The 18,802-nt window shown below is 48.9% G+C and overlaps 1 protein-coding gene across 7 annotated transcripts in view; it reads right to left on the bottom strand.

The window, feature by feature from the left end:
- The window catches only part of myo15b (myosin XVB), a 248,999-nt gene that overhangs the window by 23,807 nt on the left and 206,390 nt on the right, over window positions 1–18,802 (bottom strand). For all 7 annotated transcript variants that reach the window (XM_069929307.1, XM_069929308.1, XM_069929309.1 and 4 more), the window contains 9 exons: window positions 18,235–18,294; window positions 16,011–16,086; window positions 15,099–15,214; window positions 14,516–14,634; window positions 8,557–8,698; window positions 7,477–7,588; window positions 4,591–4,745; window positions 3,268–3,431; window positions 643–706 (listed from right to left, as the gene is read on the bottom strand). In XM_069929307.1, coding sequence (XP_069785408.1) covers window positions 643–706; window positions 3,268–3,431; window positions 4,591–4,745; window positions 7,477–7,588; window positions 8,557–8,698; window positions 14,516–14,634; window positions 15,099–15,214; window positions 16,011–16,086; window positions 18,235–18,294 — 1,008 coding nt within the window. The remainder of the gene's footprint in view (window positions 1–642; window positions 707–3,267; window positions 3,432–4,590; window positions 4,746–7,476; window positions 7,589–8,556; window positions 8,699–14,515; window positions 14,635–15,098; window positions 15,215–16,010; window positions 16,087–18,234; window positions 18,295–18,802) is intronic.

The following is an 18,802-nucleotide window of genomic DNA, read 5'->3' as shown; positions in this document are numbered from 1 at the left end:
TAAGATTGGATGGTCAGTGAAAATCTGTGGCATGTTTCATTAAAGCAGTGCAGAAAACCTACTGTACATTCTGCTCTTCAGAATAATTTCCTTTTTACAAAAGGCTTGTTAAAGGTGGTTAGGAAAGTACACCGTTATTCATCGGTCAGGATAACGTCCTTTGGAATGTTCACCCTGCAGTGCTGGAGGTTTCACTGGTTGCCTGCTGCTTTCCTCCCAGGTACTTTCATCCAGTTATACCCCACAGAAATAGGCCCTGCAGACCCGGATTTGGCACTCATCCGATTTTATTCTCCTTACGTTCTCATCAATACCGGCCACTGCCGAGATTCTACGACTCACCTCCAAGCTGGTGGGAGTTTGCAGCGGCAATTTGCCTTCATCCACTTTGGGGATGTGTGGGGAAAAGCAAACTGATGGGGTCACAGGGAGGACATGCACCAGAGTCCAGAATCGAACCTGGCTCACTGGAGCCATGAAGCAGCTGCTGTCCGTGATGTCTGTTAGTCTTACAACCCCTTGAAAATTTCTACCAGATCTGTATTTTTCAAATGACTGACTTGGCCTTTCCAATTCACAAAGAAGCAAAGGTCCATTCCTATTTGTCCGACACCACCCCTATTTGCTGCGTTCTCTTCTTACCTTTGTGTGCTTGACCAAGTGATTGGGTTTCTTTCCTTCCACATTGATCGCCTTCCAGTCAGGACTGAAATCAGAAGCAGAAAGGCAAACTTACTGATGCAGCGTGCTTGCAGAAACAACGCCAAATACGACCACTGCAGGGGCAAATGATCACACAGAGGGAAACGGATGCCGCAGGACCCGATTAGACCCCGTCCAGACAACTTTCAAGCCGTGGATGGACGCCCATGACTTTCTCTCTGGTGGAGACCGGGTGAACTGAGATGTTTGGCAAACCCTCGGGACGTGTGTGCAATACAATACAAAGGACTGGAAGGTTCATTCTTGCAAGAACCTTCCCTCACCAGGTTGATTGGAGAAATGAGCTTCTCCTTCCCAGCCATTCCTTCTTATGGGAGTAGAGTAGACACTGAAGGACCTTCTTAGAGCAGCCTTGGTCTGTGGATTGGAGCATGGGAAGATAGGGCGCTGCCGCTGGGGTGGACCCGCGGGGGGAGAGAAGAGGCAACGCCCCTGTCGGGGGAGGGGGTCCCAGTCGACTGCCGTCGGCTCCGCCCGGGCTTTGAGCAGCCTGTTGAGATTTTCATTTGACTGCAGACCCTGGAGGATCGAAGCAGGGACACCAGAGGACGGGAAGATCACGCGCCGTCCGGAGGGGAGAGGGCGGAAGGGGGAGGTGGGGGGGGGGAGATAGAGGTGGGGGGGGAGATAGAGGTTGGGGGGGGGAGATAGAGGTGGGGGGGGGAGATAGAGGTGGGGGGGGGAGATAGAGGTGGGGGGGAGATAGAGGTGGGGGGGAGATAGAGGTGGGGGGGGAGATAGAGGTGGGGGGGGGGAGATAGAGGTGGGGGGGGAGATAGAGGTGGGGGGGAGATAGAGGTGGGGGGGGAGATAGAGGTGGGGGGGGAGATAGAGGTGGGGGGGGAGATAGAGGTGGGGGGGGAGATAGAGGTGGGGGGGGAGATAGAGGTGGGGGGGGGAGATAGAGGTGTGGGGGGGGGAGATAGAGGTGGGGGGGGAGGGAGATAGAGGTGGGGGGGGAGGGAGATAGAGGTGGGGGGGAGGGAGATAGAGGTGGGGGGGGAGGGAGATAGAGGTGGGGGGGGAGGGAGATAGAGGTGGGGGGGGGGAGGGAGATAGAGGTGGGGGGAGAGAGGGAGGAGTGATGTGCCGAGGGCGCTGAAGGGTTCCTGTCCATGTCGGAGGTTCGGATCCGGAGCTCGGGTCGCCGATGGTTCGGACTGGAGTCTGGGAGGCCAGGGAAACGCTGGAGGCGAATCCACGGACACTCGGTGACCGAGGGGTCTCTTTTGCTTCTCTCTCGCTCTCTCTCTGACTAAGAGGCGCTGAGGCAATTCCTGCTGGTGGCCAATGTGTCCCACCTTGCAGCAGGTAAAAAGAAGTTTCATGTAATACACGACGCTGTTTTATTACTGCGACAAGAAATTGAGTCTTGAATTATCAAAGAGGTAACATCAACCGACTCTGACGAAGTCGCCCCCAAATTCCTGGGGAGTCTGGGTTCTCTGCTACCGATGGTTTAAAGCCGAGGAACACGAAACATCGGAACCATCCCACTGAGATGAGGTCTCGTCAGTCACACTCTCTGCAACATTGGTTTCAGGAAACGCCGAACTCCTGTAGCCTGACAAACAAGGCGGTCGTGTGCACAAGCTCCGAGACGCCGGGTTCATCCCGATTTGGGGGCGCTGGACGCACGTAACATCTTGTCCTGCCGCATAATGGGAAGTCAAGGAAAAGAACTGGGGAACCGGGACATGCTGGTGGTTTGCTCCCCTTTGAGAAGTGAGCCCGAAGGCAGCATCTGTCGGCGCAGCCTTGCTGCTGGACTCATTATGGGTGACATAAAGCCAGTACGTGAACACCGCATGGGTGGGCTCTCTGCACAACACCCTGTACCCCATGACTCCAGTGTGCTCCAGCCCCCCCCCCCCCAACCAGGGCACTGAGCAGGTGGTCGGTAGATGTGGAGGGGGGAGAAGGAGGAGGATTTTAATTGAATGTTCGTTTTTTAAATTGCGAGATACACCACGTTATCCTGCCCTTCCAGCCAATGAACCTCACGCCGCCCAAGGACAGTCACCAATGAACCTCTCAACCCCGAATGTCTTTGGAAAGGTTGGGCTGTCCATCACTGTGCCGCGATATTGATGGATTGAGATGTCCCGCCACAGAGTCTGGAGCCCGCCACGCAGTCGGAGGCACACAACATGGAAGTAGCCCCTCTGTGTCTGCGCTGACCATTGAGCACCCATTTGAGGCTCCCCACGTTGAGATCCAGTCCCCCACGAGCTACCGCTCACCTGCGTGAGGGCCAATACATCGGAAACCTCAGCGTGTGCAGGTAACATGTGGTCATTGCGAAAACCTGGCAGACAAATGGGATAAGCTCAGGGAGACAACGGTCTGATTGGTCCTGTTTCCTTGCTCTAAATCCATACGATTCCAAAGGAATCAGGCGAAATGTTAGGAAGAGAGAAGCAGCATTTGCATTCATTTACACCCCTGTAGCCTTTTGTGTCCAGTGCATTCATGTTGCAGTTTCAATTCAGTGCCAAACCGCATTCTGGTTTCCCCTCGTCACTGGCGTCCAAGTGCACTCACCTGCTCACGGGCTCTCTAAAATACTGCATGGCAAACTCTGCCATGATGTATTGCCCCTGTTCAGGCATGCAAGAAATCCTCGATGCAGATGTGGACAGAGAGGGAGGATAAGAGGAGATGGATGTGCTTCCATCACCAACTTCTGTGTTTCCTGAGACAAGATTCTGAGGAGAGAGTGATCCATTAGTGCAGCACCCTGTACATACACACAGAATATTACAGCCTAATTAGAGTGGACAGAACCAGAGCCCCAGATCTCTTTCACAAAATGCCCTATTTACATCCTTCCTTTAACACTGGTGAACCCTTTCTTTATATTCTTATGCGGGACATCTCTGCCAAGCCAATGTTTGTCTTCCATCGGTGATTCCTTTGAGGAGGAATTAGCAAGCCACTGCAGTCCTTTGCCCTACAAATCTGTTGGGAATGAAACCCTATGATTTGGCCACTAACAATGAAGGAGATTTCCAAATCTGGGTGGTTTGCCCCATTGAGGAAATTAAGCTAACTGGCCTGTAATTATTTAATTTAGTATCTCAATCTTTTTGAAGCTGCTCAAATCCCACAGGGTTCAGTCACACGCGGACAAGTGCTGGGAAAGGATGGTATTCAGGCTGGGGATTTGGGGAAATCAAGAAATTTCCAACTGCCCAATGGATAGCCAACCTCTGACCTGCTCTTGTAGCCATGAAACAAATCTACTCTGGTCTTTAATCAGTGATGATGTTGGTAGTTGAGGACTCGGTGAGGCAGTGCCACCGAGTGCCAAGGGTAGGGAGGTCGACTCTCACTTGTTGCCTGACCCTCGTGCGAGGCGCATATCACTTGCCGCTTAACCGGCCCATGCCTGAATTTTGTATGAAATGAACTGTGTGCAATTATTAGCAAGCACCCTCACTTCTGGAAGGAAGCAGTTGAAGAGGGCTGGGCCAAAGACACTGCCTTGAGGGACTCACGCAGTGATGTCCTGCAGCTGTGATGAATGATCCACAGCCAGGACATCTGCGTTTGTGCAACCACTGGAGATTATTTTTCTGATTGAAAGACACATTAGAGGACACAACCATACACCTGTCCTTGACATCCTTGGCCAGACATTGAGCACCACTACACGGTCTCATCACCGCTGCTGAAACTGCCACCAAGATCTTCCCTGATCATCTTCCAGTATGGACATCTGGACAGCCATCAAGAACAACAACCTTACCTGATGTTTGCTTCCAATTGCAGAGTCCAGTTGATACACTGAATGAGCTGCAATGGATAGCACGGTTCAGGCCCCCACAGTGAACCTGTACCTTGCTGAACCCTGGGTGTCCCAACCTTTTTAATGGAAGATCTCCTGGATGAGGAGATGCTCCTTTTCTCCGCCTCATTCCTCCCCACATTAACATTATAGTAATCAGAAGCTGCTGTTGGCTGGACATGGTCTTCAGGAAACAGGCCAGATCGTCCATTAATTGATCCAAACTGCCAGCCTATGGAAAGCAGAATAGAGGTTAGGCAACTCTGGGTAGATCCATCATTTACATCTCACATTGTCTGTTTTGGTTTAATCTAATTGTCTCACTAAAAATACCACTATGTTCTAATAATAATAGAAGTTCTTGCAAGGGCACATCTGAACTTCATCTTGCAGTGCCTAAAATCTAAGAGGTTTCACGTATGAACATTTATACTTGTGTAGGATATAATACAGTGATAACTTCAATAGCCAGGTGCTATTAGAGGAAAGATCCCCATGCGTTTCACCATCAAATGCCCCCAGGGAAGATACAGTTCAGGGCAGATCCAGCACTGAAATCACTTTTCCACTAATCTCAGCCAGATATTTTGGAAAGCTCTCTTTCTTCATTAAGTTTTCTTCGGCAAGCAGGAGAGGGCTGTGGCAAGGCCATTAATTTCCTCTGGTAAACATTCTTGAGAAGGTGGGAGTGAACCCCTGTGGTCTGTCCGGAGAAGGCGACCAGCTCTGTTCTTGTTGGAGTTGATGAGTGTTGGGCACATGCACGGTGCCATTTACCAGCCCACACTTGGGGATCACCAAATACAGGCATGGACTGTTTACTTTCCTGAGGAGGTTATGATGATACGCTGTGATACATCACTCGGCCAACAGGTGGCCTAGAGACATGGCACTGGCCTAATGACATTCAACCACCAGGTGGGGCCAGAAGGCCCATGGTATAAAGCCAAGGTCCTGACAGTGTGCACTCTCTCTCTTTCCCCGGGATCACTGCTGCAAGCAGCTAGCAGCCAACTAGATCTTTATGTGAGTGGAATAAAGCTGTGTTGCCCCAAACAGCATGATGCCTGTGTTTTCCTTTGGTGCAGCCTGCCACAGAGGTGGGAATTAAAAAATGCGCCATCATCAGCAAGCATCCCCACTTCAAACCTTACAGCAGAAGGAAGGCGACTGATAAAGCAGCTGCAGATGGTTGGAGCAAGAAGACGGCTCCGAGAAACTCCTACAGTGATGACCCCTAACAACATTTATCTTCATGCTAGCATTGGTGCAGACCTGGGCAACAGGTTTGCCCTTGATCCCTACTGACCAGCTTTATCAGGATTCTTCAATTGAGTTGAAAACTGCCTTAATGAGATGTCCTCCTTTCTCAGAAAACGTGGCTTCCCCTCTTCCCCGCCATTAGTGGTGGGGCTGCTGCCGGAGTGGACCCATGGAGAGCAGGGAGCAGAGGCAGAGTGCTTCCACGAGGTCTAATTGCATAGTTTGACTACCATCAGCTCCGTACAGGCTTTGAACAGCCCGTCAAAGGAGGCGATGGTAGTTTTCTTCAAAATCCCGTGACCGCAGGGTCTGACCCAAGATGCTGGCGCCTATGGTTGGCCACAGCCACAAGGGGTTCCAGACTCCAGGGAAGTGGAGGACTGGCACAAGGCACCAGAAAATGGGGAGTCCACCCCCCACCCCATCTGAGAAGGGGAAGCAGAGGAGGCGACCCATGGGATGGTGACCAGTGAGGGGTTCTGCGGCTGAAGGAACCACACAGGCAGTGGGCTGCTAGCAACTCGAGGCGAGGAATCCAAGGAGGCTGCGGGCTGCTGGGTACTATAGTCAAGGGGCTCGCGCCGGGCAGTGGACTGCTGCAGACTGGCTTGGAACTGGCTGAAGGGGTTGATCTCATGCCATGTTGCAGACAAATAGGCATGATGGCATCTTTTAAATCGATGTTCCCCTTCGACACTCCTCACTGAATCGATCTCGTGATGGTCAAGGTTGAAAGAGGGAACAGGCATGAGGTTATTGAGTGTGGTGGTATATGATACAGGTACGCCCCGGTTTAAGAATACTTGCTTGACGCAAAGTCACTTTTACGAAGAAACACATTGGCTTTTACGAAAGGATTTTTGTTTCTACGAAAGCAGTGAGTCGTTATAGAGACTGTACGTGCATTCTGAGCAGCTCCTTAGCTTGGAACTACGATGAGATGCTAATAGATGACTCTCTTCCTCTCTCCCCTACCTCCCAGCACCCCAACCTCCAAAGATTCAGCTTAGCTATACTGTGCATACATTATTTCTACTTTATAGGCTGTGTGTTTATCCCTGCTTTTAATAAATGCTAGTATTATTTCAGGATTTGTGAGCTATTTGGTAGGTAACTTTGTGGATCTGGGAACACTCGAAAGTGTTCCCACTGAAATCAATGGTAATCAGTTCTTCACTTTACATCATTTTGGCTTATGTAGGGATGGCCTAGTTTCGTAAAGCGGGGTATCCCTGCATTGGGCTCGTTTATACTGTGTCCTGCTTTAACTTCCAATGAGGTTGTCTCAATGAGAAATGAGAAGTGGTTCTGCTGTGTTACATAGTGCCAGAGATGAGGGTGTCACTGGACATCGTGCCTCGGCAGAAACCCAATGTAATGATATGGATCGTATATAAGTCATTGGCCGGTAAAGGGACGGGCTGGCCCGTCCCCTGATGACACTCTCCCATGGATTCCTCCCCTGTGACCTCGGCCATAAAGGTCGAGCCACCTCTCCCTTCCCTGCACTTCCCTCGCTTGGATCTGGGCCAGCTCAAGTCTTCGGTACAATAAAGCCTATCGTTCCCCTCATAATTATTGGGGAAACACCCAGGAAATCAACAGAACCAGTTTTCATTCTCAGTGGAAAGATTGAAGCAAGCCTGTGTGGACAACTCTGCAGCTGGCGGTGCTCTTCTACTGTCTATCTTGTGACTGACCTGGCTTGAGCCCATCCATGGGTATCAGTTTGATGATGTCTCCCTTATGGAGGTTCAGCAAGCTTTTATCATCTGTGATGTAGCTTTTAACAGCCATGACGAAGCAGGAGTCCTGAAAAACAGACGTGTGACATTGTAATCCTGATTTTCTTTTAAGTGCCAAGATGCTCACTCTTAATGCACAAAAGAGGTTGAAGCAATTATCTTGCTATAACAGTGACTGAAAGCATTATCTGTGATAACCGTGCAGTGAACTGAGGTGGTTTGTTATACTGATGGCTGGCTCTGCCCCCATCCCCCCATATAAAACCCTGGTGTCCCACCTCAACCCCAAGCCCCTTCTGAAGACCACTGCAAGACCCTACCCTCAGTTATAAGCTAATAAAAGTGTACGTTCTCCCTTCCATTCATGAGAGCTTTTATTCCCACTACACTAAATGGCCATGTCAAGCACTATTACCTGTGAGTGCACCAGTTGTGGGCAGGATCTACGGTGATTCGAGATTGATGCTGCGTAATGCACCAGAACCGGCGGTACCTGCTCTAACAATTGACACTGCTACAATAATTGTTCTGGCTTGGTATGATGTCTGTCAGTAATTGCACTGGATGATTAAAATGGGAAATCCAAGTTTGGAAGAGGCAGTGGAACGATGAGATTGAGAGTGTGGAATGAGCTGCCAACTCAAGTGGTAAAGTTTGACCTTTAAGTGGTTTTTACATTTAAGAGAAGTTTAGATCGGTACATGATCGGGAGGGGTATGGAGGGATATGGCCCAGGTGCAGGCCATAGGGCCTGTTTCTGTGCTGTAGTGTTCTTGGGTTCTATGGAGAAGTCACCAAATAAACAAAATCGATGGCCATATTGAGGGAGGGATTATTCTGCAACTGATGCGTCAGGACAAACATCACCAGCGATTACTCTGGCAACGACCACAAAAACACCAGCACCAAGGGTGCATCAGTAAATAAACCAGGTCTGAGCATGGACCGATAGCAGCGAAGGGGTACAGGTATTCCAATATCATGTCTCATTGCCAGTTTGGTGTGCTGCCTTCCCGCCCTTGGAACCTGGTGTACCTTCCGCAGCTCGTCCATGAACTGATCGATCAGGGCCTTTGCCTGCTTGGCTTTGACTGCATGCAGGACCAGCTGCTCGTCTTTCAGAACCAGCTCTAAGACAGCCTCCCTCCGTGACTCCACGCTCAGGATTTCCACATAACTGCAATAAAGGGGGAGAGATCTGTTAGCACACAGGCCTGCTCAGCAAGTGACACTGACAGGACCAGTGACGACTGGAGCCTGCTCTCTCCCCTGTAGGATCCTTCTGAAGTGCAGCGCGGGGTGGTGGTGGGGGGGTGGGGGGTGTGGTTCAAACCTTGGGTCGTCTCTGTGGGAGAAGAGACACCTGGGCGTTATTCCCACACATTATCCCGTAACTGTTTTGTAAACTGCTATTGCTTCCATTCATTTTTATGCATTTAATTTTTGTATTTTGATGGTAATGGCCCTTTTAGCCTACGATAGGAAAAGTGCTCCGAAATGCTGGAGGAGCCCAGCCAGTCTTTCAGCATCCATATGTCGCCAACTTTTCGGGCCTGAACTCTTCTTCAAGGAATAAGCAGAATGGATTAGCCTAGAAGCCCGTGCCACCCAATTACACCCAATTGACCTACAACCCCTATATGTTTTAGGATACCTGATGCTTCTGGCTCACCTGTTCCTTTTGAGAGCCCCATCTCATGTACCCCATTAAAGCTGAATAGGGACTCATTTCCCAACTCCCTTCAGACACACTGGGTCTCCAGTTCCTGCCAGAGCCCTAGTTCCTTCACTCCCATTAAATGAATTGGATTGGTGGAAAGTTTATTACTCTAGTGTGACATAATTTTCAAAATATGAACTGAAAATGTAATCGAGAACTGATAGGATTAACATCCAGTGGTTGGCACAATCTGCCCATTAAACCATAGCTGCACCCAATGTCTCGTGGGATCCGGGGGGAGGGGGGGGAAGACGATTGGGCAACAAGTTGCTGGGCCACTGGGAGAAATGCTTAAATAGGATTCAAAAGAATTACTGAAGATCCTTTCCATCTAGCACACAGTATCTTTTACCTATTCCCATCAAGAAGGAGGTACAAGAGCATCAAAATCAGGACTGCCAGGCTGGGAAATAGCTTCTTTCCACTGACTGAGGAATTAATGAACAGTAAGTATCCTGCTATTGAGTAAATTATTCCAAAGTGTGTGTGTGTGTGTGAGAGAGAGACAGCTTGTGTGTGTGTGTGAGGGAGAGAGACAGTTTGGGCGTATGTGTGAGGGAGAGAAACAGTTTGGGCGTATGTGTGTGAGAGAGAAAGTTTGTGTGTGTGAGAGAGAGAGACAGTCTGTGTGTGTGTGAGAGAGAGAGTTTGGGTGTGTGTGAGGGAGAGAGAGAGACAGTTTCTGTGTGTGAGAGAGACAGTTTGTGTGTGTGTGAGAGAGAGAGAGTTTGTGTGTGTGTGTGTGTGAGGGAGAGAGACAGTCTGTGTATGTGTGTGTGTGTGAGAGAGAGACTGTGTGTGTGTGTGAGGGAGAGAGAGAGAGAGACAGTTTGTGTGTGTGAGAGAGAGAGAGACAGTCTGTGTGTGTGTGTGAGAGAGAGACAGTTTGGGTGTGTGTGAGAGAGAGACAGTTTGTGTGTGAGGGAGAGAGAGAGACAGTTTGCGTGTGTGAGAGATAGAGAGTTTGTGTGTGCGCGCACGTGTGTGTGTGTGTGTGTGTGTGTGTGTGTGTGTGTGTGTGTGTGAGAGAGAGACAGTTTGTGTGAGTGTGCGAGAGAGAGAGAGTTTGGGTGTGTGAGAGAGAGACAGTTTGTGTGCGTGTGTGTGAGAGAGAGAGTTTGGGTGTGTGTGAGAGAGAGAGTTTGAGTGTGTGTGAGAGAGAGAGTTTGTGTGTGCGTGTGTGTGTGAGAGAGAGAGAGACAGTTTATATGTGTGTGTGAGAGAGAGAGAGTTTGGGTATGTGTGTGAGAGAGAGAGACAGTTTGTGTGTGTGTGTGTGAGGGAGAGAGAGAGAGACAGTTTGTGTGTGTGTGAGGGAGAGAGACAGTTTGGGTGTGTGTGAGAGAGACAGTTTGTGTGCGTGTGTGTGAGAGAGAGAGTTTGGGTGTGTGTGAGAGAGAGACTTTGGGTGTGTGTGAGAGAGATAGTTTGTGTGTGTGTGTGAGAGAGAGAGAGAGAGAGAGAGAGACAGTTTATATGTGTGTGAGAGAGAGAGTTTAGGTATGTGTGTGAGAGAGAGAGTTTAGGTATGTGTGTGAGAGAGAGAGACAGTTTGTGTGTGTGTGTGTGAGGGAGAGAGAGAGAGACAGTTTGTGTGTGTGTGAGGGAGAGAGACAGTTTGGGTGTGTGTGAGAGAGACAGTTTGTGTGCGTGTGTGAGAGAGAGAGAGTTTGGGTGTGTGTGAGGGAGAGAGAGAGAGTTTGTGTGTGTGTGTGTGAGAGAGAGACAGTTTGTGTGTGTGTGTGAGAGAGAGAGTTTGGGTATGTGTGAGAGAGAGAGAGAGACAGTTTGTGTGTGTGTGAGAGAGTTTGGGTGTGTGTGTGAGAGGGAGTTTGGGTGTGTGTGGGAGAGAGAGTTTGGGTGGGTGTGTGTGAGAGAGTTTGGGTGGGTGTGTGTGAGAGAGAGACAGTTTGTGTGTGTGTGTGAGAGAGAGAGAGTTTGGGTATGTGTGAGAGAGAGAGAGACAGTTTGTGTGTGTGTGAGAGAGTTTGGATGTGTGTGTGAGAGGGAGTTTGGGTGTGTGTGGGAGAGAGAGTTTGGGTGTGTGTGTGAGAGAGAGTTTGGGTGGGTGTGTGTGAGAGAGTTTGGGTGGGTGTGTGTGAGAGAGAGTTTGGGTGTGTGTGAGAGAGAGAGTTTGGGTGTGTGTGTGAGGGAGAGAGTTTGGGTGTGTGTGTGAGAGAGGCAGTTTGTGTGTGTGAGAGAGAGAGTTTGTGTGTGTGTGAGAGAGAGAGTTTGGATGTGTGTGTGTGAGAGAGAGTTTGGGTGTGTGTGTGAGAGATATAGTTTGTGTATGTGTGAGAGAGTTTGGGTGTGTGTGTGAGAGAGAGAGTTTGGGTGTGTGTGAGGGAGAGAGATTGGGTCAACAATGAAGACGCTGTTTACATCCGGTACCGCACGGATGGCAGTCTCTTCAATCTGAGGCGCCTGCAAGCTCACACCAAGACCAAAGAGAAACTTGTCCGTGAACTACTCTTTGCAGACAATGCTGCTTTAGTTGCCCATTCAGAGCCAGCTCTTCAGCGCTTGACGTCCTGTTTTGCGGAAACTGCCAAAATGTTCGGCCTGGAAGTCAGCCTGAAGAAAATGGAGGTCCTCCATCAGCCAGCTCCCCACCTTGACTACCAGCCCCCCCACATCTCCATCGGGCACACAAAACTCAAAATGGTCAACCAGTTTACTTATCTCGGCTGCACCATTTCATCAGATGCAAGGATCGACAACGAGATAGACATCAGACTCGCCAAGACAAATAGCGCCTTTGGAAGACTACACAAAAGAGTCTGGAAAAACAACCAACTGAAAAACCTCACAAAGATAAGCGTATACAGAGCCGTTGTCATACCCACACTCCTGTTCGGCTCCGAATCATGGGTCCTCTACCGGCATCACCTATGGCTCCTAGAACGCTTCCACCAGCGTTGTCTCCGCTCCATCCTCAACATTCATTGGAGCGCCTTCATCCCTAACATCAAAGTACTCGAGATGGCAGAGGCCGACAGCATCGAGTCCACGCTGCTGAAGATCCAACTGCGCTGGGTGGGTCACGTCGCCTTCCCAAGATCGTATTATACGGTGAGCTCTCCACTGGCCACCGTGACAGAGGTGCACCAAAGAAGAGGTACAAGGACTGCCTAAAGAAATCTCTTGGTGCCTGCCACATTGACCACCGCCAGTGGGCTGATATCGCCTCAAACTGTACATCTTGGCGCCTCACAGTTCGGCGGGCAGCAACCTCCTTTGAAGAAGACCGCAGAGCCCACCTCACTGACAAAAGACAAAGGAGGAAAAACCCAACAACCAACCTCAACCAACCAATTTTCCCCTGCAACCGCTGCAACCGTGTCTGCCTGTCCCGCATCGGACTTGTCAGCCACAAATGAGCCTGCAGCTGACGTGGACATTTACCCCCTCCATAAATCTTCGTCCGTGAAGCCAAGGCAAAGAAAGAATATATATATATATTTTATTAATTGTGTCATTATACGTGATTATTATGTGCTGTTTGTATGTGTGTGGTTTAGAAAAACACTGTTTCATCTGGTTGTATATATGTACATTAAGATGATAATAAACTTGAATTTGAAAATCTGCTGCCAACGCTGTCTCTCACTCTTTCACCTGTATCTCTGGAGAACCTTGATGCTGGATTTTCAGAGTTTGACTGCCACTGCTTCGCAGCTCCACTGGTCCAGGTTCAACACCGAGCTGTCCAAGGGAAGTTTCCCCGTGACCAGCTCTGTGCTCTGCAGTTTCTCCAATAGCCAGATGACCACTGTAAACTCCCCCTACCATTGCAGGCCAGTGGCAAATGGGATCAGAGGTGGGAATGTGAGAGAGACTGTTGCAAGGACACAGAGAGATTATGAGGGAGGGTGGGCACTGAGGGGATTACTCTGCTGGGCTCCAGCATTAGCCAAATGGCCTCTTTTACATTTTGGTAAATCAGTCAGTATTTTACAGAAAGGCAGTGTCACCCAGAAAGCTCACATTCCCAAGAAGGGCAACGTCAAGTGACAGATTGTATTCTAGAGCCCATGTCAGGATGGGAATGAAACAATATGGAGATTAGGCATGAAAATGGAGTTGAAGGTTGTCAAAGAATCATACAGCGTGGAAACAGGCCCTTCTTCCCACTTACCTACACCCACTAAAATGTCCCACCCACCTTTTTAATCTGCTTAATTAATTATTTAGGTCCCCATTGTTATGGACCAGGTGGTTTTTATTGCTCTTTGGATCTTCCACTGTGAAGACCAACATTCCCATTGTCCTCCTCTGAATACCTCAACAACTTCGGTGGGGGCGGTGGGGGGGACGACGGACCTATGATTTTGGCATACAAGTCAAGTCTTGAAACCCTCAGAAAGCACTCATAAATCAGGGGTCGAATTATACGCCAGATACAAAAACGAGACTTTAAATTCAACTAAAAAAAACCCCCTGGTCAATGTAGATTCGGCGTATAAGACGACCCACCAAAGAAAAGAGAACTCAACCTACAATCATGTTCTTGCAGTAACGCAGTTGCTGGGTACCTTGGCCATTTCTATCACTTTTAACTTAAAACCCGGTTCTTACTTTCATCGTTTTGCTGGAGGCTCCATGATAAGAACCACCTTATGGCAACCCTCAACAGCTCAGGGTGGGGGGGGGGGGAGGTGGGGGGGGTTGACATACACCCAATATATGATAAAACCGTGAAAATGAGGCTGAAAATAGGGATCCAACTTACCTGAAGGTTGACTTATACTTTGAAATATACGGTACTTGCAGAAGAACTCATAATCTGGTGCTACTTATGTACATATGCAATGTTCCCCTCCAATCTTTGGTGGTCCTTTGCTGTTTTGTTTTAAACCCTCACCAAGTCAAGGCTCACTGTATCTCTCTGTAACTTTGTAAGATGGTTCTTGTAATGTCACACCAAGCTTTCACCTCTAGAGCTTACGACTTGGTGCTGGTCTGTGCAACAATTAGAACTTTCAATTATCTATTTATATGTACTTGATCCACCATTATCCCTTTTAGTCCAATTTCCCAATTAATGTAACTCACCTCAGCTCACATACCCTTGTAAATAGCTTAGCTTCAACTTTGAGGCAACTTTCATGCATAAAAATGTTTACCATCAAAGCGAATATCATGTTTTGATCGCTCTTCCCCAGAGGATCCTATATTGTAAAAATTCCTTTATATATTTCTCAGTGTTGACCCACTGGCAAACATGGACATAAAGACAACTGACACATGGAAGATTCCTTCTCACTCTTTTACCTGTAACTCTGAAGAACCTTGTAATGTTCCAAGTTCTTTCCAATTGCTTTCACAGATTTCAGCAGTTTAATTCCTCGGTGAGAAACACTGAGAAACTCCATGTTGCTGCCAACATCACCCTGAAATAAAAGTGAAGAACCCTGGAAACATTGAACAATTCAACACTGAAACAGGCCCTTTGGCCCATCTAGTCCATGCCAAACTAATATTATGCCTAGTTCCACTTCCTCCCATCCATGTACCTGCTCAAATCTTTCTCAGATATTGACATCGAGCCCTCATCCACCAGTCCAGCTCATTCCCCACTCCCATCTGTTTGAAGACATTCCCCCTCCCTAACGTTTCCTTCTACCCTTAACCCATGTCCTCCAGGAAGAAGAAGTGATCCTAATTCAGAACGAGTATCCCTAACATGAAATAAACAGCTCTCTCCCTTGAAGACCCTCCTGGTTGTAATCGTCATCTGTTCACGATGACATCTGCTTGGTGTGAGTAAAAGTGTGGCAAGGGGAAGTGATGTTTAATGTATATATAGTTTCCATCAGCTATTTCTCATGAGAGACGATATCATTGCTGTACTTACACTGACTGAAAACAGCCGAGAAAAGTAAACAGCCCAGTTGTCTCGTGCAGCCACGACGATCCGCTTTTTCAACCTGTCTTGCAGCATTCGGACACTAGTTCCAACTTGGAGTTCAGCTATGCACAGGGACACAATTAGATGAGACCAGGATGAGGCACTTGGTGTGTGTAAGTACATATTCCTACAAACCTTCAAGGCTTATCATCTTCACTGAACCTCAGCAGTTCCCTGCCTCCTTCCTCACGAATTCAATAATACCCATCCACACACACACACACACAAATAGACACACACACCACACACACAAACAGACACACACACCCATTTTCACACACACCCGCACCACACACTCAAATACACATGCACACTCACACACACACACTCACATACACTTTGACACCCACCCACACCACACACAAATACACACTCACACACACCCCCACTTTCACACACACCCACACCACACACATAAATACACACACCCATTTTCATACACACCCACAGCACACACTCAAATACTCACGCACACTCACACACACACACTTTCACACACCCACACCACTCACATACACTCACTCATGCACACACTTTCACATGCACACACCCACTTTCACACACACACCACTCACACACAAATACACACACGTGCACACACAGACACATGCCCGCACATACACATGCCCGCACATACACACGCGCGCGCGTGCACACGCACATTTCCATATTCACACCCACACCCGCACTGTTAATGACACCCCTTGCAGATGATAAAGACCTTTCTGCCTGACTGCCATCTGTTCACAATGTTAACTATGCACAGAACTCAGAAATTACTTCCTTTTTGAAGCAGCAGCCTTTCCACTCTAAAGTGGGGGGGGGGGGGGGGGGGGGGAGTGCTCTCCCACAACATACCAAGGAGATTCCGCATCTTGTGCCGTTCTTCCTTTGAAATGCGATTGCAGCTGTCCGAATAAGTGTCCTGCAAAATCTGAGGAGATTTTCAAATGAAATCAGACACAGGTGGACCTGTTCAATTCACCCAAGTTCATGCAGACCAAGGCAGAAAGGAAAGCAATGGAGATGATACTGTAATGTTATGTAGCCAGCACAGTTTTCAGAGCTGAGGCATGGGCTATGTTCAGGTGGTACAATTTGCTGACAAGTTAATCTGTGAATTCTTGAAATAAACCATAAAAAGGCAATTCAATAAATAATTGAAGACATGCATGGGAGTGGGGAAAGTGAGTGGGTGTGGGATCAATTGGACAGCTCTTTCAGGGAGCTGGGGTGGGCTCAGGAGACGCATCAGCTTAATCCTGCACTGACTTCCAAATCTCTAAGTCGACCCGGCATCACTGTCATCACCAGCTGCACGACTTCGGTTTCAGGTTCTGCTGCGTGCAGGTCTTTACAATACATACGAGGGCTGCAGGAACTAATCAGGTCAGGGAACAGCCAAGAAGACCGTTGATTTCCTGTGGCTTCCCAGAGATGACGCATGGCCTGCTGAGTTCCTGCAGCACTTTTGTGCACTGTTTCAATTCTTCAGCATCTGCTGTCTCTGTGTACGCCTACACAGGTCCTCGCGAGTTGGGGTGACTTTATTCCTCAGAATCTGACATTTAAAGAATGCAATGCAAACGTACTATCATCTCAAACCCATTTGCATGGTCAGTTTTGGGCTGACTCGGACACCTGGGTGTCTTCCTGAAACACACCTGCTAGAATGTCAAGTACCTGAGTGTTTCTTCACTCCTGTGACCAGAGATCACACAAATGGTCGTTAGTTTCATAAAGTCGTGAAGGCCAGAGAACCCTCACAGCCTTCTTCCCAGCTTAAATGATTCTTGAGCTCCATGGCATCGGTTTAAGGTGTGAGGGGCGAGATTTAAGTGGAGCCTGAGGGACAACCTTTATCATCTGGAGGGTGGTCTGCATCAGAAATGAGCTGCCAGAGGCTTGATATGTGAATAAGAAGGCTAGGAGTGGCCCGGTTGGCGTAAGTGGTTTTGGCAACGCTGTTGCAGCGCCAGCAATCAGGATAGGGGTTCAAATCCTGCTCTGTCTGTAAGGAGTTTGCATGTTCTTCCCATGTCCGCATGGGTTTTCCCCATTGGCTCCGGTTTCCTCTCACCGTTCAAAACATACCGGGGGTTGTAAGTTAATTGGGTGTAATTGGGTGGGGCGGGCTCGTGGGCCGAAATGGCCTGTTACTGTGCGGTGTATCTACATTTTTAAAAATGGCTTAGAAGGATATAGACCAAATGCAGGCAAATGGGATGAGCCCAGGGTGCCAACTTGGTCGGTATGGATGAGTTGGGACAAGAAGCCTGTTCCTTTCTGTATGACTCTACATTCGACATGGCTGAATGGTGTCAGCTGGGCTGGACTGCAGAGTATTCTCTCATGAAATGGAAGATACATATCCAATTCCCTTCAATTACGCAGTTTGTATGGTTGTTAAAATATGTAAATGGGAAGTTTGTAGATTGGCGGCAGCAACCACTATCCAACGGGAATGTTTGTACACAAGACAGGGAACATCGATATGTTTCTGGTATCCAATCTCTAGGAGATACAGTAGGTGAAAGGATCCAGATGGTAAAATCCAGCAATCTCCTTCTTACCCTGGACCCCATGACTCCCCCCCCACACGGAGCCGTTCCCCATGACCTTCCCCACTCATGGAACTGTTCCCTCCCTGTAACCACCCCCACACGGAGCCGTTCCCTGTGATTTCCCCCCCCCACACGGAACCATTCCCCATGACCTTCCCCACTCATGGAACCATTCCCTCCTTGTGACACCCCCCCACATGGAGTCATTCCTCGTGACCCCCCCCCCACATGGAGCCATTCCCCATGACCTTCCCCACTCACAGAACTGTTGCGTCCCTGTGAACCCCCCATATGGAGCCGTTCCCCGTGACCCCTCCCACACAGAAACGTTCCCCGTGACCCCACCCACACTGAACCGTTCCCCGTGACACCCCCCACACAGAACCGTTCCCCGTGTCCCCCTCCCACGGAGCCGTTCCCCCTGCCCATCCACATGTGGATTCGCTGCCTCAGTGATGCCCGTCAGGTGATGAGCTTGGTTCATTAGTGAACAATTTGTCCACTGGATGGCTCTTTACCTGTTCACACAGCAGGTTGAGAATATATTCATTATTGAACTTCTCCCGGGGATAAAAGAGCTGCAAGGAAACAGTAGAGAGTTAGGGATTGAGCGGAGTAGAAGAGCAGGGTCTCTGTGATCAGCCAGTGATTCTTTTTGTGCTGTCATTAGATTCATCGTACGGAGGAGAGGGACAGAACCATAGAACATCACTTCACAGAGACCGGCCCCTTCAGCCCTTCTAGTTTGTGCTGAACCATTTTTCTGCCTAGTCCCACTGACCTGTATCCAATACGTACCCCTCCACACCTCTCCCATCCACATACCTGTCCAAATTCTTCATAAATGTTAAAACGGATCCCACATTCACCACTTCAGCTGGCAGCTCGCTCCACACCCCCACCATTCCCTGAGTGAAGAAATTCCCCCTTGTGTTCCCCCTAAACTTTTCCTCTTTCACCCTTAGCCCATGTCCTCTGGTTTGGATCTCACCTACCCTCAGTGGAAAAAGCCTATCTGCATTAACTCTGTCTACCCCCCTCATAATTTTAAACACCTCTATCAAATCTCCCCTCATTCTTCTACTG

Source organism: Narcine bancroftii, chromosome 3 (assembly GCF_036971445.1).
Source record: "Narcine bancroftii isolate sNarBan1 chromosome 3, sNarBan1.hap1, whole genome shotgun sequence".
NCBI classification, from domain to species: domain Eukaryota; kingdom Metazoa; phylum Chordata; class Chondrichthyes; order Torpediniformes; family Narcinidae; genus Narcine; species Narcine bancroftii.
Note: the sequence above shows the minus strand (reverse complement) of the source record. Positions and strands in the feature narration are given on the sequence as shown.